This window comes from Solanum stenotomum, chromosome 12 (assembly GCF_019186545.1).
Source record: "Solanum stenotomum isolate F172 chromosome 12, ASM1918654v1, whole genome shotgun sequence".
Classification (NCBI taxonomy): Eukaryota; Viridiplantae; Streptophyta; class Magnoliopsida; order Solanales; family Solanaceae; genus Solanum; species Solanum stenotomum.
In genome coordinates this window covers 38558002-38573085 of record NC_064293.1, presented here as the reverse complement: position 1 = coordinate 38573085, position 15084 = coordinate 38558002, and the positions used below count along the sequence as shown (strand labels likewise).

Below are 15084 nucleotides of genomic sequence, written 5' to 3'. Positions count from 1 at the left end.
ATAATTTTTTAATAACACATGAAATTTTTGCGATTGTAACATAACTTATAGACTATTAAACATCTTATTATCTATGATATGTTAAAATATTGCATAGTTCTCCCTAGATAGAGAAATCACTTGTGATTATATGCCCAATAGACGATATAAATTTTGCTCATGGAGGTCACTCTTATGATTTGTGAATCATCCCTATAATTTAGTGCGTTAAAATTCACAATTGAAGTAGTTGGACCACTTCCTTTGTTGCAGGAAATTTTTTTAGCTAAGGGCAACAAAATTTCAATAGTGATGACATCAATGAAGACAAGTTGTGCAAATTAATATCTTAAAAAGTATTTATATATTAGGGATGGAGCCTGCGAGAATAGGGATGATAATAGGGCGGTGCAGGGAAAGGCGAGTTGAGCTTAACTCGCAAAATTTTTAATCCGTCCCGCCTTGTATAATATTTTTTTTTTCATTTTTAACCCGCCCCGCCTCGCCCCACATAGACCCGCTATGCATGAATCCACCCTACGTAATTTTTTTTTCTGGTTAAGCTTAATACTAAAAATAAAATCATTTTTTAATTAAGTTGTATTAATTTAATAGGATAATGACTTAAATTTTATTTTTTAGAGGTCAATTGAGAAATATGTAAGAAATTGAATTATTTTTTATTGAACCATTATTTACTATCTTGAATATTTTAGAAGCTTTAAAGAAATTATCTTAATAAATAATGTTCTATAACTCTTATAATATGTAAAAATTAAAATTAAGTTTAAACCCACATAAAATCACATGTATCCGCAAACCGCCCCGCCCCACATTAATTTTAAAAAAACTCACTTCAATTCATCCCACACAACCTTAAACACGCCCCGCTCCATTGTCATTCCTATACAGAATGAAATTAAAAATGACATATGTTTGAAAATGAGGCACTTTTAACAAGATTCTTTTTACGTCAAGGTATAAATCAAACACTCTAATTAAGGTAAAACAATTTCACTCTACCATTATTCATGTTCAATAAGAATTGCTAACATCGGAAGTAATAGAGAAAAAAAAAAAGGAAAGGCGGTTGATGGATTTTAATGCTCAATATCTCAGTTTTCACACACAAATTTTCTTTACAATGTGAAATTAAATACAAGTAGGGTCATTTGTCCAGCTATACCTTTATTTACTGCTTTTTGTCCCCACACAACTAAGCAACCTCATTCATGGCTGCCCCAGTTCTCTTCACTCTCCCACTACTATACTTCCCTCTTTCTTCACATTAATTAACTAACAACCATCATCATTTCTCACCTTAAAGACTTTCACAATTTTTATTCTCTTTCTACTTCTACTTCTACTTCCTTTGGGGGTTTTCTTGAATCTACTGACTCATTACACATTTGGGTCTATTTCGGTTTTTGGTTCAAAAACTGGCAAGGATGAGAGGTGGGGTTTCTCAAAGTTTCAAGCTTTACCTTCTCCATGTGTTTCTACTGCTGCTTTGTAAGTATTCTTGCTATTTTTTCACTTGATTTCTTGTTTTTTGGATGATTTGTAGCTATTGTAATTATTATTGCTCAATTTTGATAAAAATCTATTTGGGTTTTGTGTTAATTTTTCTACTTTATGTGGGTGTTGGGTAATTTCTGTTTATTATTTATAGTAAGAAAATGCTGTTAGTTGGAGCTAAAAATACAATTTTTATTCGAGTTCACTGATTACTGTAATGTGAAATTGGGACTTCCCAGTAGAGGGAATTGTTATCTTGCTGCTATGTCAGTGCTTTTTTTGTGTAAAGGGATGGAAGATGTATGGACTCTAAGAACTGCACTTCTTTAGGTCTGCTCTAGGGTTTGAGTTGATACGCTGGAGGTTAAATTCTTTTTTATGTATTTTCAATTTGAATGCTCGTCTGTGGATTTGTCACCAAATGAAATGTTTTCAGCTCCTCGGTTAATGTTTTGAAGCAGCTGATTTTCTTTTTCAGCTGATCAAATATATTTAGGTGATCTACAACAATGTATTTAGGCTATCATACATAATTGTCATTTAATTCTAGTCTACTCCTCCACAAAAGCCATAAGTAAGTACATGCACCTTCCAAACAAATACATTAATCTTCCTAATTCATGAACTAAGGAAATGAAATTCATGTACTTTAGATGAATTAAGTGTATGAACTCTCTTTTTTTTTTTTCGTGATAAGTGAATTAAGTCTAAGTTGTTTTGGGTGTTGTTATCTGATATGAGTGCGGATTTAGAGGTAGGTTCCTTAATGATCTAAATTTTAAGATATGGGGATACAGATCCAGATTAGGATACAAGTGCATTTCTTTTTAGTGTAACATCTTCGAGGTCTTTGTGATACTAGAGTGTTCAGTGTTTCACATCTCACTATGATTATATTATTTTGCTCGTCCCGATCCGTGGTTTTTCCTTAGTCCAGAAGGGAGTTTAATGTAGAAAATCTTGGTGTTCTTATTTCTTTTTTAACTCGTTATTCTACCATGATAATTTCTGTGGATATTTCATGGTTCCCAACATTTTTTCGGATAATTGGCATTGAAATTGAGAAGGAGTGACGAGGCATGGAAAAACATGATTAAAAATAAAAAAAATCCTATTCTCTGTTGTTACATTCAGATGTTTTGCAGACAATGAAGTTTCTGCATTGCATTTAGGTTGCTAAGAGTTAAGATCATTATTATAAATGTACCAAAGCCTACATTACTTATTGATTATCAAAAAGCAATCCGGGGACCACTCTTCATAGATGAATGCCGACTCAATCCGCTCCTATTGTGCAGGAGTATGAGGGGATTGATGTTGGGCATGCTTTGGAGTAATTTGTCCATCAAGCTATTCTGGGGGTAGGGAAGCAATCCAGTAGTTGTTCTGGTTGTTGTTTTCAGGGTATGTGACACCCCACAAATCGACTAATGATGAGCCAACAGATTTCCTTTTGGGATGACGCTAATCTTCCATAGGCTTCCACTTCAGTAAGACGAGAATCCCTTGCCTCTCTTTGTATTTGAATCAATTAAAGACTTGTGAATCACAACAATATTAGGAAAGGGATTATTTAAAAATTAAAACTAGGAATTTCAACCCTTACATTCCATGGTGGAAATCTTTAATGAATGAGAGCATATAATGTGGCTAAAAGCAAGTATAGAATGGTTTGATGGGTTAAATTTTGACAAAGTGAAATGTGAGGCAGTTTCTGTTGCGGACAGTAAGAAACATGAAGTTCTGGAAATACTGGTTTCTCTAGGTATAGAACTTCTCTAAATCTTCAAGATCCCATTTGACATTGAAGATGTCAAGTTACATCACTACTGTTTTCTTTGGGTGACTATATTATCTGAGATTCTAGTGGTTTCTTGTTGCCATTTAACTTGTTTTCCATTTGGTGCATGGGAGCACAAGCCCCAATGGTGCTTGTAGCTTTGATCCATAGGTAACTGTATATATGCCTTCGCTGGCTGTAAGTGTTTTTAGTTGGTCATCTCCTAAAAGGAATCAATGCTATTTCTTATTTCTGATGGAATTTCTGATTGTCCAGACCTCCAGGACACCAGTTGCAGTTCAGTGAATTCTCTCAAGGGTTCTTTAAACATGGACAGAAAGGAGGACACTTTGTTGCCTGAGATCTCCCCAACTGCTTCTCCTCAGCCCTTTCTCCCTCTTCTGGCACCTTCTCCGTGGGCACCTTTTACAAACAGCACTTTACCAAAATTATCGGGTCTGGTTCAGTATTTAATTAAAATGATAATCTCTTAGGTCTGAGCAAGATCAAAATTTTAAAATTTGGGGCTACTTCAAATTTTAGAGCAATTTAGAGTTGATAAACTAAATACAGCTCAGATAGATCTTGATTTGCTGTCACCTCAGTCAGTGACTCTTCCTTTCATACTCTTCAGGACTCTGTACGCTGAAATTTGATGCTGTGGAAAGAATGATGGGTGTGACATCAATTGATTGTGTTGCTCCATTTGCGCAGTATCTGGCTAATGTCATGTGTTGCCCACAACTGGAAGCAACTCTTGTTATTCTTATTGGGCAGTCTAGTAAATTCACAAATATGCTTGCTTTAAATGGCACACTTGCAAAGCATTGCCTTTCAGATTTTCAGCAAATTCTGGTGAGCCAGGGTGCCAATGATACTTTACAGCACATATGCTCTCTCCATCCATCAAATCTGACAGAAGGTTCTTGCCCAGTCAAAGATGTTCATGAGTTTGAAACCACAGTGGACTCATCTAGCCTACTTGCTGCCTGTGGGAAGATTGACCTTGTGAATGAATGTTGTGAGCAAACTTGCCAAAATGCTATATCAGAAGCTGCTAAAAAACTTGCACTAAAAGCATATGATCTTCTGAGCACAGAAGGTGCTGAGGTGCTGACTGACCACTCAACTAGGGTTAATGATTGCAGAAGTATTGTACACCGTTGGCTGGCAAGTAAACTTGACCCTAATGGTGCAAAAGAGGTTCTTAGAGGACTATCTAATTGCAAAAATAATAAAGGTGAGGAATACATACAAGTCCTTTTTCTTTTGCTTATTCATTCTTCATTATATATGTTAAGTTTTTCATTGATGATGAAAAGGATCATATGAGGAAGCATGTACAGTAGCTTGAGATGGTTTTCTATTTTCTACTGACCTTTTGCTATGAATGTGCTAACAGGAGAATAGGCATATTTTTCACGTGTTGGAAACATAAGTAGTAAATAAAGGGTGTCTCTTGAATAGCTTAAACTTTTAGTTGAGATGATCACACACTTCAACATGTTATCAATAGTACCAGAGCAGATAGAGGTCCTCGGTTTGAGTCTCACCACCATCCATTATTGAAAAAAGAATTTCCACATGATTGGATCATGTAAAAGAATCAGGCTCACACGTAAAGTGGTGTATTGTAAACATAACTAAATAGCCACTCCAGCTAATTTAGGTTGAGGTATAGTTGATTGAACATGGTTTCAATTTTCAAAATGGGGCTATGGTGGACATCTGTTTTTATCAATTTAGTTGGGAGGGTTTCAAAGGGGAATATGCTGGACATCTGTTTTTATCAATTTAGTTGGGAGCTTTTTCTAAGAAAATAACCTTCTTAGGATGTCTATAATATGTAGTCTAGAATTGGTATTTGTTATAAATCAATGGAATTATACTTTCCTATTAACGACTATAAATCTTTTTATCATTAATTTTCTTTGGTAATTAATGGTGAATAGTTCTTCAGTAGTTTGGGCTCTAGGAGAGAGAGAGAGTGAATGCCGCTGACTGTGTACTTCCTAGTCAAATGTTAATTGCCCTTCATGCTGTTTGAAGGAGAAGAAATGGAGAAGGAAGGCATATTTTTGCTTTCCTGTCATTTCTTACTTGGAATGTTCTCTAAGTTAGTTTTAAGCCACTCCATTTTAATCCTAAACCAGGTTGGACAAGTACCTGTTCATTTAGTTAATCTCTTCATGTCCTTCAAGTGTCACACCAACCAAGCATGTTTGTACTTATATGATTATCCTTGTAATCACTTGTGTTAGCTACTCATCTTACCAAAATTGTCATGGACTCATGCCTCATGCTTACTAAAGGGACTAGAATCTCTTGTATTGTTTTTTGTCATTTTCTATCCTGGGTATAATATAGTTATAAAATTAGCAATCTGTTTTCCTCCCCTTCAGTGTGCCCTCTGGTATTCCCAAATACGAGCCATGTTACAAAAGCTTGTGGAGATGGGATGAATAACCAAACAGCATGCTGTAGTACCATTGAGAGCTATGTCTCTCACTTACAAAGGCAGAGTTTTGTAACCAACTTGCAAGCTTTGGATTGTGCTGCTTCACTTGGACTCAAGTTACAGAAAGCCAATGTTAGCAAAAATATATACAAACTTTGTCACATTAGCCTCAAGGACTTTTCTGTGCAAGGTAAGTTATTATTTAAATGCCACTTTTTGAGCATTTTGCTGCCTTCAAATCTACCAAGCTAACTTGGGATTTCTCTTTTGTCATATCCATCCGTTCTGGGTTCTCTTCATATGACTGCAACAGTCGCACCCGAAGGTAATTTACGTACTTGTGTATTTTTTTATTCATCTCCATGCCCTGTGTTTTCTTCCGTCCTTTATTTATCACTAGAATTCCAAGCATCTGCTATACCGAAAGAAATATAATTTTGAAACGCCCCCACCTCCTGCTTCCTCTAAATGACTTGTGTTGAAGTAACAGGTATTCAATTATGGGACGTGGAAAAAAGTTGGTTAAGAATTAAGATATTCAATTACATGATAATGGATTAAAATAATACTATTAGTTAACATTCTCACTCCATCGAAATTGAGGTCACACAGAAGAACTGAAGAGTGACAAAAATGGCAAAGTCGTCGGCGACCAAAGATGCCCAAGCTCTTTTCCATTCTCTCCGTTCTGCTTATGCCGCAACTCCGACGAATCTCAAGATCATTGATCTATATGTCATCTTTGCGATCTCTACTGCCTTAATTCAGGTGGTATACATGGCTATTGTTGGATCATTTCCATTCAACTCTTTTCTCTCTGGGTGCTTTCCTGTATTGGCACAGCAGTCCTTGCTGTTTGTCTTCGGATCCAAGTAAACAAAGAAAACAAGGAATTCAAGGATTTGCCTCCGGAACGTGCTTTTGCAGATTTTGTTCTCTGCAATTTAGTGCTCCATTTGGTGATCATGAACTTTCTTGGCTAGATTGAGGCACCAAATCTCAAAAATGTCGCTCTTACAAATCTTGGTCATTTTTATGTAAGAATAATATAGAGTCAATCGTAAAGGATTTTGTTAGGTCCTCAGAAATATTAAGTTTCCCATACATGAAACTATTAACATTCATGAATCTTATATGAGTAAGTAGACAAAATAAAAAAAAAAAAATACTATTAGTTAATATTGCACTGGATGTATTTTATTGAAGATCAATGTCTTGGACAAAGGAGGCAACTTTTGAACGTAAAGTAGTCCACAGTGACTCTGTCTATAGGGTTTGGAAATTACAATACTGTCGTTTCATGCCTGAGAGAAGAAATCTACATTTTTTCTTGGAAAACATTGTTTTTGTCATATTACTACATGCATCAAACTGTCAAATTAGTACATGGTAATTTTCCTCCTTTGGATGAGGTTCCTTGTGTGTAGTATCATGTATTTTGCCTATGTCAGTTTCTTTGTGATGGTCTTAATTAATTAGTTTTTTTCTTGCTCTTCTTGTGGGAGTAGTTTCTGGGTGTCTTTTGCCTAGTCTACCATCAGATGCTGTACTTGACCAAAGTTCGGGGATCAGCTTCGTCTGTGATTTAAACGATAACATTCCAGCCCCTTGGCCATCTCTCTCTCACTTACCAGTTTCGTCATGCAATAAAAGTATGTCAGATCTCTTGCTTTTTCTTATATCCAGTGACCAAAGTTTATCTTCTTACATAACTAACTGCTGATCTTTATTACGACTTTCTCTGCTATTGCAGCTATGAAAATTCCTGCGCTTCCTGCGGCAGCATCTGGCCAGATCAGTAAGACTATCTTACCTGTCTCATTTACAGTTTCATAGTATGCTGGTTTCTTTTTGTGCTTCTATTAATAATAATAATAATAAGTTTAGACTTCTCCGGATATGAACATGAGGGGTTAAAGAAAATTTGGAAGCTAAAATAGTTTTCAGTTTCACATCATATTTCTTGATGGATTCATTTATCATTGTTAAGTCCCTCGTTGGTTGTGGAATGAATTGTGGTCTCCTTATATGACTTTTGACAATCCTTTTCTTATGAGCTTGCTTTGGGATTAAGTTAGGCCAGTTACCATATCTTGACATGGTATGAGAGCCAGATCCATCGATCCTTGTTGTGTTTCTCAATGTTGAGCCTCCGTGATCCATGTTCTACTTGAATCTTGAGCATGTAGGGGAGTGTTAGCTCCCATATCGGTTGAGAGAATGAGTTGTTGTCTCCTTATATTGTTTGGGGCAATCCTCCCTTCATGAAATAGTTTTTGGGGTTGAGTTATATGTGTAGTTGTATAAGATACAAGGATCGTGATTGGGCAATATTTTTGAGTATTAGAAGTTGCAACTATAGCTAAATGTTGATTGAAGCAAGTGATTGGAGTAAGAATTGGAATATTTGTAAAGAAAAGTGAACTTATGCTCACAAGTTACGGGGACACTGGAATATTTTTTCCACATAATATTTCTGGCTATACAAGTGGAAAATCATTATCTTGCATATTTTAGTTGAAAGAAACATGAAGATTTACTCTCCGTTTCAATTTATTTGTTTTACTTTCCTTTTTAGTCCCTTTTTTTAAAAGAATGTCTCTTTTCCTTTTTGGCACTCTTCAATTCTAACTTTCCACGTGACATTTTTAAGACCTTAAGATTGCAGGGTATTTTAGTACATTCAACATATCTTTACTTTAAGACCACAATATTCAAAAACTTCTTTAATCTCTTAAACTATTGTCAAGTCAAAACTAGTAAAACTAATAGAAATGGAGGGAGTAACTTCTTTGAAATACCTAGTGTGAGATCAAGAATTTCGTTGGCCAATGGTAATTAATATGTTTACATGGATGCATAAGGGAAGGAGGATGGATATGTAGAACATCATGAAGCATCATTTTATTAGTGAAGATACACCTGGCCTCCACTCCCATTGAGTTACTTTTTCTGTCCCTAATTATTTGTCCACTTTTGAATTGACACACTTATTAAGAAAACAATGATTGGTGTAGTGAGTTTACCATTTTATCCCTATTAATTATGAAGTGGATGTAAAGTTAAGATTTTCAAGAAGTTCTACCTTTTCATAATTAATTAATTGAGGATATAATAGGTAAAATTAATTTTATCATTTTTTGATTTGTCAAAATGGACAAGTAAAAAGAGAAAATTGGACAAGTAATTAGGGACAGAAGGATACCATTTTTTAATATGTACTCCCTCCGTCCCATATTAGATGTGCATCTTACTAAAGTCTAAAAGTATTTGTCCCATATTACTTGACCACTTACTAAATCAAGATAGAATTAATTAATTTTTTTTCCATTTTACCCCTACAATTACTATGGCCTTGGGAAGCTTATACTAATTTTGAAGGTCAAGAATTTCTTTTTTCAAGAGGCTAATTAATATGAACAAAGGGTAAAATAGTAAAGTTGATCAATCTATTAATTACCATGTAAAATGGAAAGTGCCCATCTAATATGGACTTCAAATGGCACCTATCTCTACTCTAAATGAATCTGTACTTAGTTGCAGATTCACTTGAATTTGTCAGTTGGAAAAGGCTTCATTGTTTTATCTTTTTATTAAGGTTGATGTACTTCTCATTGATAAGTTCTTTGCTAATTTGTCAGGTCTGAACAGCTTAAGCATCGGGTCTCATCTGCGTCTCTTGGCCTTGACAGCTCTTGGAAGCCTCTTTTATACTTAATGCTGCCATTCCTGCTCAATTAACTTTTATTGCGAGCAAATCTCATGAAATCGATGATACAAGTAACGATTATCTTTAAGTTAATAGTGCTGAAGGTTCTGATTTTCCTCAAGTCTAATGTGTACAAAAGCAGCTGGAAAATCATGATCCGGAGTAAGAATCCCACTCGGAGAAGATTCCAAGTTTGAGTTTTCCGACCCTATTTGTTCCTCATTCTTGCGTAATGAGGAAATTTTGTAAAAGTAATTCAGGAGGAGGTTGAATTCCATGTAATTATTTATTTCCACTTAGAAAAAACCTGTCTTGTATTGTATATGTCTGAAATTCAGAGTCCTGAGAAATTATTGTGTCAGTAACTAATGCATTAGGTAGGTCTGTATGGGTTGGGATGTTTTTGTTTGTCATTTTTCTTTTGTTTTCTTTATGCATCAGAACTAATACAATATCACAATTGTACTATCTATTTCTGTTCAAGTAGATAAAGGTATGGCAAATTGCAGCACCTTCCAAGTGATAATGCAAGTGCTCTTCTTATTTAATTGCCTAGACAGAGTTGCCAATGTGAGATCTATTACACTATCTTTGTAATTTATCTTGTGATAAAGTGTCAATTACTACCATTTTCTTGAGATAGTTAATTATGCTAATGTGGATATTTACTTGTGTTTTACCTTACTAATGATCTGAATGTAGATATATGAGATAGGGGTAAGATTCTGCATCGACGCTACCCTCTATATGTTGTTGTAGTATTACTTTGTTCAAGTTTTAATGATTACATTTTTTTAATAAGAAAATGCTCTGATGCTTTATTTTTTAATCTCGATATTGCATTGGTATCTACAAGGAATAAGAATCTTTTGTTTTACTTTTACAATGCAACAAGAGTGCATGACAATGTTCTTTTTACAGTAATGCACATTTAATTTAGGGAGTCCGAATTTTATTTCTCATATTTTATTGATCAAAATAATTGTCACTTGGTTAAGATCTGTAGTGTACAGTGCATCTTTTTATATTTATTTGTTCATTCTATCCCGGATTATATTGCGCATACTTAGGGTTGTTGATTGATTTCTTATTTAATTATATTTAACAGAATTCCAATGACACGGGTCAAATTTCTGCAGCTAGTTTTTTTTAAAAAACAAATGGCTGCAGCATAGTAGGTTGATTTTGTTTGGGTGACAAATGAGCGAGTTGGATTAAATTTTCGTTCAAATCTTCTTCTTTTCGACCAAAAAAAGTGCCTTTTGTCACGGACTTAGAATCTCACTAAAGCTCCGTGCAGCACTTGACAACTTACTCACGAATCTTTCACGATCTTGTAAGCTCAAGTAAGCTCTTTTAGACTAGATCGCTAAGAGAAAGAAAAGGAAGACAGAGAATTTGGAAGAAGGCTTTTGTATTGCTTGGAGAATGCTTACAACTTGCTTGCTTGCTTGGATTCTTGGTTGGATTGGATGCATTGCAAATGAATAGCACCACCTATTTATACTAACTCCTAGGGACTAAAGTACAATTTTAAATTACTTCCTAAGTCCCTAAACTTATTTACACAAAAGCCCCTCTCTAGAATTCTCCACACACTCTAGAGAATTCCAAGGCTTTCTTGGAAACTATCTAAATTATTCTAGAGCCTTCTTGTATAATCTAAAGGGTTCTAGAGTCTTCCGGAAACCTCTCCACAACTCTAGACCCTTCCGCCCCTATCCGAACGCAAAATTTAACTGTGGTGTGGCGGGACGTGACACATTGCTCTGCTCAGCTAGGGAATTGCTGCAAGTTGAAATAGAGAACCCAATAATTAACGGGTACTATTCCTCTGTTCAATTTCCTTTCAAAATTTATTTAATATAGTCAATTTCAAAATCATCGGTACGTGCAATTAAAATAATAAAATACTAATAAGTTCAGTGCATATAAAAAGTAAAATAAATAAATTAATTTAAGAAAGATTTCAAACTTTTGACCGTATAGTTGAATGATTCACCTTTAGACTTTAATGTAAAACTATTTGTTATTTCAAATCAGATGGAATGGCTAACGCCTAACAGTCTAGTGGGTCGGTTCGAGCAAGAGATTGCTTAGACCAACGGATTTCATCCTTTAGTTTTTCACCTATTGAGTTGGTAGATAAGCTATCTTGATTACTTTGATTTATTGAAAACATGGATGAGTGTTTTCAAGATAAGGGGCCAAGTGAACCTTTACTAGAACAGAAAGAAGCAGCAGTGGAACATGTAAGCTCTGAGCTTGAAGACATATTGTCTGACACAAGATTGTCGCATTTTCAGCGGCTTGGACGGGCATCTGCCGTTGAATTCAGAAATCTGTTTCGACTAGCAGCTCCAGCAATCATTGTTTATTTGCTCAATAATGTTACTTCTATGTCTACTCAAATATTCTGTGGTCATCTTGGTAATCTTGAACTTGCTGCTGCTTCACTTGGCAATGAAGGTATTCAACTCTTGGCCTATGGCGTCATGGTAAGATTTGTGTCAACTTTATACTTTACATGGTACTATTTTTACTAACTTGTACAAATTGCAGTAGGATTACCTTTTCTGGTTGTTAATTGACCTAGCATATGAGCAGAGCTTCTTTGGATTGCTCGAATTTCATATACTCAATTTATGTCATATATATATTGTTCAGATTTTTGAGATTCAAAAATTGACAATGAATTCGTACATAGAATCTTTGGTTTCTCGAATAAAATTTACATAACTACATAAAAAGTATCTAAGCAAAACTGTCTGAAAGTTAACCCACAAATTGGGATGGATAGAGTTATAGTTTGAATGTAAGACGTAATGATGTGTTATTTATCAATTTTGTTGGAGCAGTTAGGGATGGGGAGTGCAGTGGAGACACTATGTGGACAAGCATATGGAGCTCACAAGTATGAAACATTGGGAATATATCTTCAAAGATCGACAATTCTGCTTATGTTATCTGGAATACCGATTATGGTGGCTTACTTATTTTCAAAGCCAATTTTAATCTTACTAGGAGAATCAGAGAAAGTTGCATCTGCAGCTGCATTATTCGTTTATGGTTTAATTCCTCAAATATTTGCTTACGCTGCCAATTTCCCCATACAAAAGTTCTTGCAAGCCCAAAGCATCGTGAATCCTAGTGCGTATATAGCAGCAGCCACATTAGTCTTACATCTTTTCCTAACATGGATTGTGCTTTATGTATTCAAGTGGGGATTATTCGGAGGAGCAATGGTTCTAAGTATTTCATGGTGGATAGTAGTCGTTGCGCAATTTATGTACATATTGCAGAGCGATAAATGTAAGAAAACGTGGAATGGATTTAGTTCGCAAGCGTTTTCAGGGCTGTGGGATTTTTATAAGTTGTCAGCTGCTTCATCTGTGATGTTGTGCTTGGAGACTTGGTACTTTCAGATTTTAGTTTTAGTTGCTGGTTTGCTTCCAAATCCTGAAGTGGCATTAGACTCTCTAGCTGTTTGGTTAGTGAATATCTTGTTAGTTATCAATTAATTTTATTTTCCTCTCTTGGATTAATGTCCTGATGAAATGGAATTTGTTTTGCAGTAATACAATTCTTGGATGGGTGTTCATGATAGCCGCTGGGTTCAATGCGGCAGCAAGGTTAGCCCATCTATTACTGAACTACTGCATAATCAGATGCGGATTCAGGATTTTTGCTTTGTGGGTTAAACTTTCGAGATATTAGTATTGAGTCCATTATATTTTTAAAGTTATGCGTTCATACCTATTATTTATTGCAATTTCGTTATTTTTAGCATTGAACTTGTTTACCTTTGAACCGCATCCGCCCCTGTGATAAAAAGGCTTTCAAGGCCTTTTTTCTCCTTTTCAATTACATTAGGTCCACCACAGTATTCCAAGAGTGATGAGGCGAATTTGGTTAAATTTTTAAAAATTGCAGTGTGAGGGTGAGCAATGAGTTGGGAGCAGGGCATCCGAAATCGGCCTCATTTTCAGTTTTGGTGGTGACATTAAGCTCATTTGTGATTGCTGTAGTGGCAGCCATAATAGTGATGATGTTTCGCGATGTGATGAGTTATGCATTCACTGGAGGCGAAACTATTGCTAAAGCAACTTCAGAACTTGCACCACTCTTGGCTGCCTCTATAATTCTTAATGGCATTCAGCCTGTTTTATCTGGTCAGTCCTTCATCAACCTTTTCTTCTGTTTTCGGCATTCATTTCAAGAATAGTACTAATTTAATTTTTATTTTAGTACATCAGAGTCACTAAACTATTTTTCGTTACATAAAAATTATTTCAACGTTGTTAGACTATTAATTGGAATATCCTCATTTATAGTAATTAAGAAATCATGTTTTAGGCCAAAATATATGTACTCTCTACTTTTTTTGTGAAAACAACTCAACGAAATAGAGGTTGCACAGTTTTTTTGAAAAATTTCAAACAAAAACTACTGTAGATATATTGGACGCAGACATGTAAGGACAAACAACACGTATTCAATAGAAAGAAGAAAGAACACTGCATGTGACTTTTGTTTAGATGAGTATATGCTAAACACATATTTTAAAAAATTGATTTGACAAGGAGAACAGGACAAATATTTTATGGAAGACAGTAGCCTGTGTAGTATTTTTTTTAATTAAAACTATTTAGAACTAGACAAATAATAGAGAGGAGGGAAATATTTAGTTGAAATTAATTAGAAAAACGAATTTTTGAATTGAAGGTGAAAAATGGTACTAATATTTAGAGATGAATTTCATTTGATTCTGACTAAACAAAATATTTTCATATCGAAGGGGTGGCTGTTGGGTGTGGATGGCAAGGTTTTGTGGCATACGTTAACGTGGGATGTTACTACGTAGTTGGTATTCCATTGGGTGCTCTTCTTGGGTTTCACTTCAAACTCGAAGCTAAGGTATGTCTATTCTTCTCCTCACTATACCTTTTTTTTGTTTTCGTAGAAATATTTTATTTATCTGATATTCGATATTCGCTTATTTCGTAAAATCATTTGAAAAAACGTGGACAAATGAATAAAAGGTTATTCAGAATTTAGTTTCCATTCTTGAAATTAAAACAAATTTGTTTAATTAACTTGGGCAAATATGTAGGGATTATGGCTGGGCATGTTTGGTGGAACAGCAATGCAAACTCTTATCTTAGTATGGGCCACTTGTACAACCAATTGGGAAGAAGAGGTGCGTTTTCCACAAGACTTTTTTTTATTTGAGATTCAAACTTAAGATATTTGATTAAGTTAACATTCTCTAAACAAAAAAAATTCAAATACTTAATACTTATTAATTAATAATATACAACATTTCATACAGAAAAGAAATACTAGTATAAAATTAGTGAAAATTACAAAAATATACTCCTTAAGACTTTTATTAACAAAATATCAATATATTTATATTTAATTACAAACTAAGTTTTTAAATTACATACATAACAAACATTTAATTTTTGTATTTAATTTAATTTTGTTTTACAGATTTTTCTCTCTCATACTGTTAATATTTTGTGCCTTTTATATAGAGTATAATTAGAATATTAATATTTATCAAATATTCTCTCTCCTAAACAGTTTCAAACTCTTTTTGTTTATAACAATAACATTTTAATTATACATATGACA

The 15084-nt window shown here is 34.6% G+C and overlaps 3 protein-coding genes and 1 pseudogene across 5 annotated transcripts in view; 3 read left to right on the top strand and 1 right to left on the bottom strand.

The window, feature by feature from the left end:
- LOC125846300 (autophagy-related protein 8C-like) overlaps positions 1-15084 on the bottom strand; it is a 139088-nt gene that overhangs the window by 106230 nt on the left and 17774 nt on the right. The window lies entirely within an intron of this gene.
- Positions 1179-9912, top strand: LOC125846288 (uncharacterized GPI-anchored protein At1g61900). The gene is made up of 8 exons (XM_049525670.1): positions 1179-1491; positions 3554-3733; positions 3912-4517; positions 5680-5925; positions 6049-6060; positions 7244-7387; positions 7489-7533; positions 9377-9912. The coding sequence occupies exons 1-8, from the start codon at positions 1428-1430 to the stop codon at positions 9451-9453; spliced, it is 1374 nt and encodes a 457-aa protein (XP_049381627.1). The 5' UTR covers positions 1179-1427; the 3' UTR covers positions 9454-9912.
- LOC125846301 (dolichyl-diphosphooligosaccharide--protein glycosyltransferase subunit DAD1-like) lies at positions 6316-6887 on the top strand (annotated as a pseudogene).
- Positions 11495-15084, top strand: part of LOC125846286 (protein DETOXIFICATION 40-like) — a 5197-nt gene continuing 1607 nt past the window's right edge. The window contains exons 1-6 of one of the 3 annotated variants that reach the window (XM_049525667.1): positions 11495-11942; positions 12303-12934; positions 13020-13076; positions 13378-13616; positions 14243-14361; positions 14558-14644. In XM_049525667.1, coding sequence (XP_049381624.1) covers positions 11625-11942; positions 12303-12934; positions 13020-13076; positions 13378-13616; positions 14243-14361; positions 14558-14644 — 1452 coding nt within the window. In that variant the 5' untranslated portion in view covers positions 11495-11624. The remainder of the gene's footprint in view (positions 11943-12302; positions 12935-13019; positions 13077-13377; positions 13617-14242; positions 14362-14557; positions 14645-15084) is intronic. The other 2 variants (XM_049525666.1, XM_049525665.1) reach the window with 2 other exon arrangements.

What these genes read in the sequence shown, in the direction of transcription:
- LOC125846288 (XM_049525670.1), top strand. Translation starts at nt 1,428, where the DNA reads ATGAGAGGTGGGGTTTCTCAAAGTTTCAAGCTTTACCTTCTCCATGTG. An exon ending in CACTTTACCAAAATTATCGG is followed by an intron (nt 3,734 to 3,911) that starts GTCTGGTTCAGT and finishes CATACTCTTCAG; the next exon opens with GACTCTGTACGCTGAAATTT. An exon ending in AGTTTCGTCATGCAATAAAA is followed by an intron (nt 7,388 to 7,488) that starts GTATGTCAGATC and finishes CTGCTATTGCAG; the next exon opens with CTATGAAAATTCCTGCGCTT.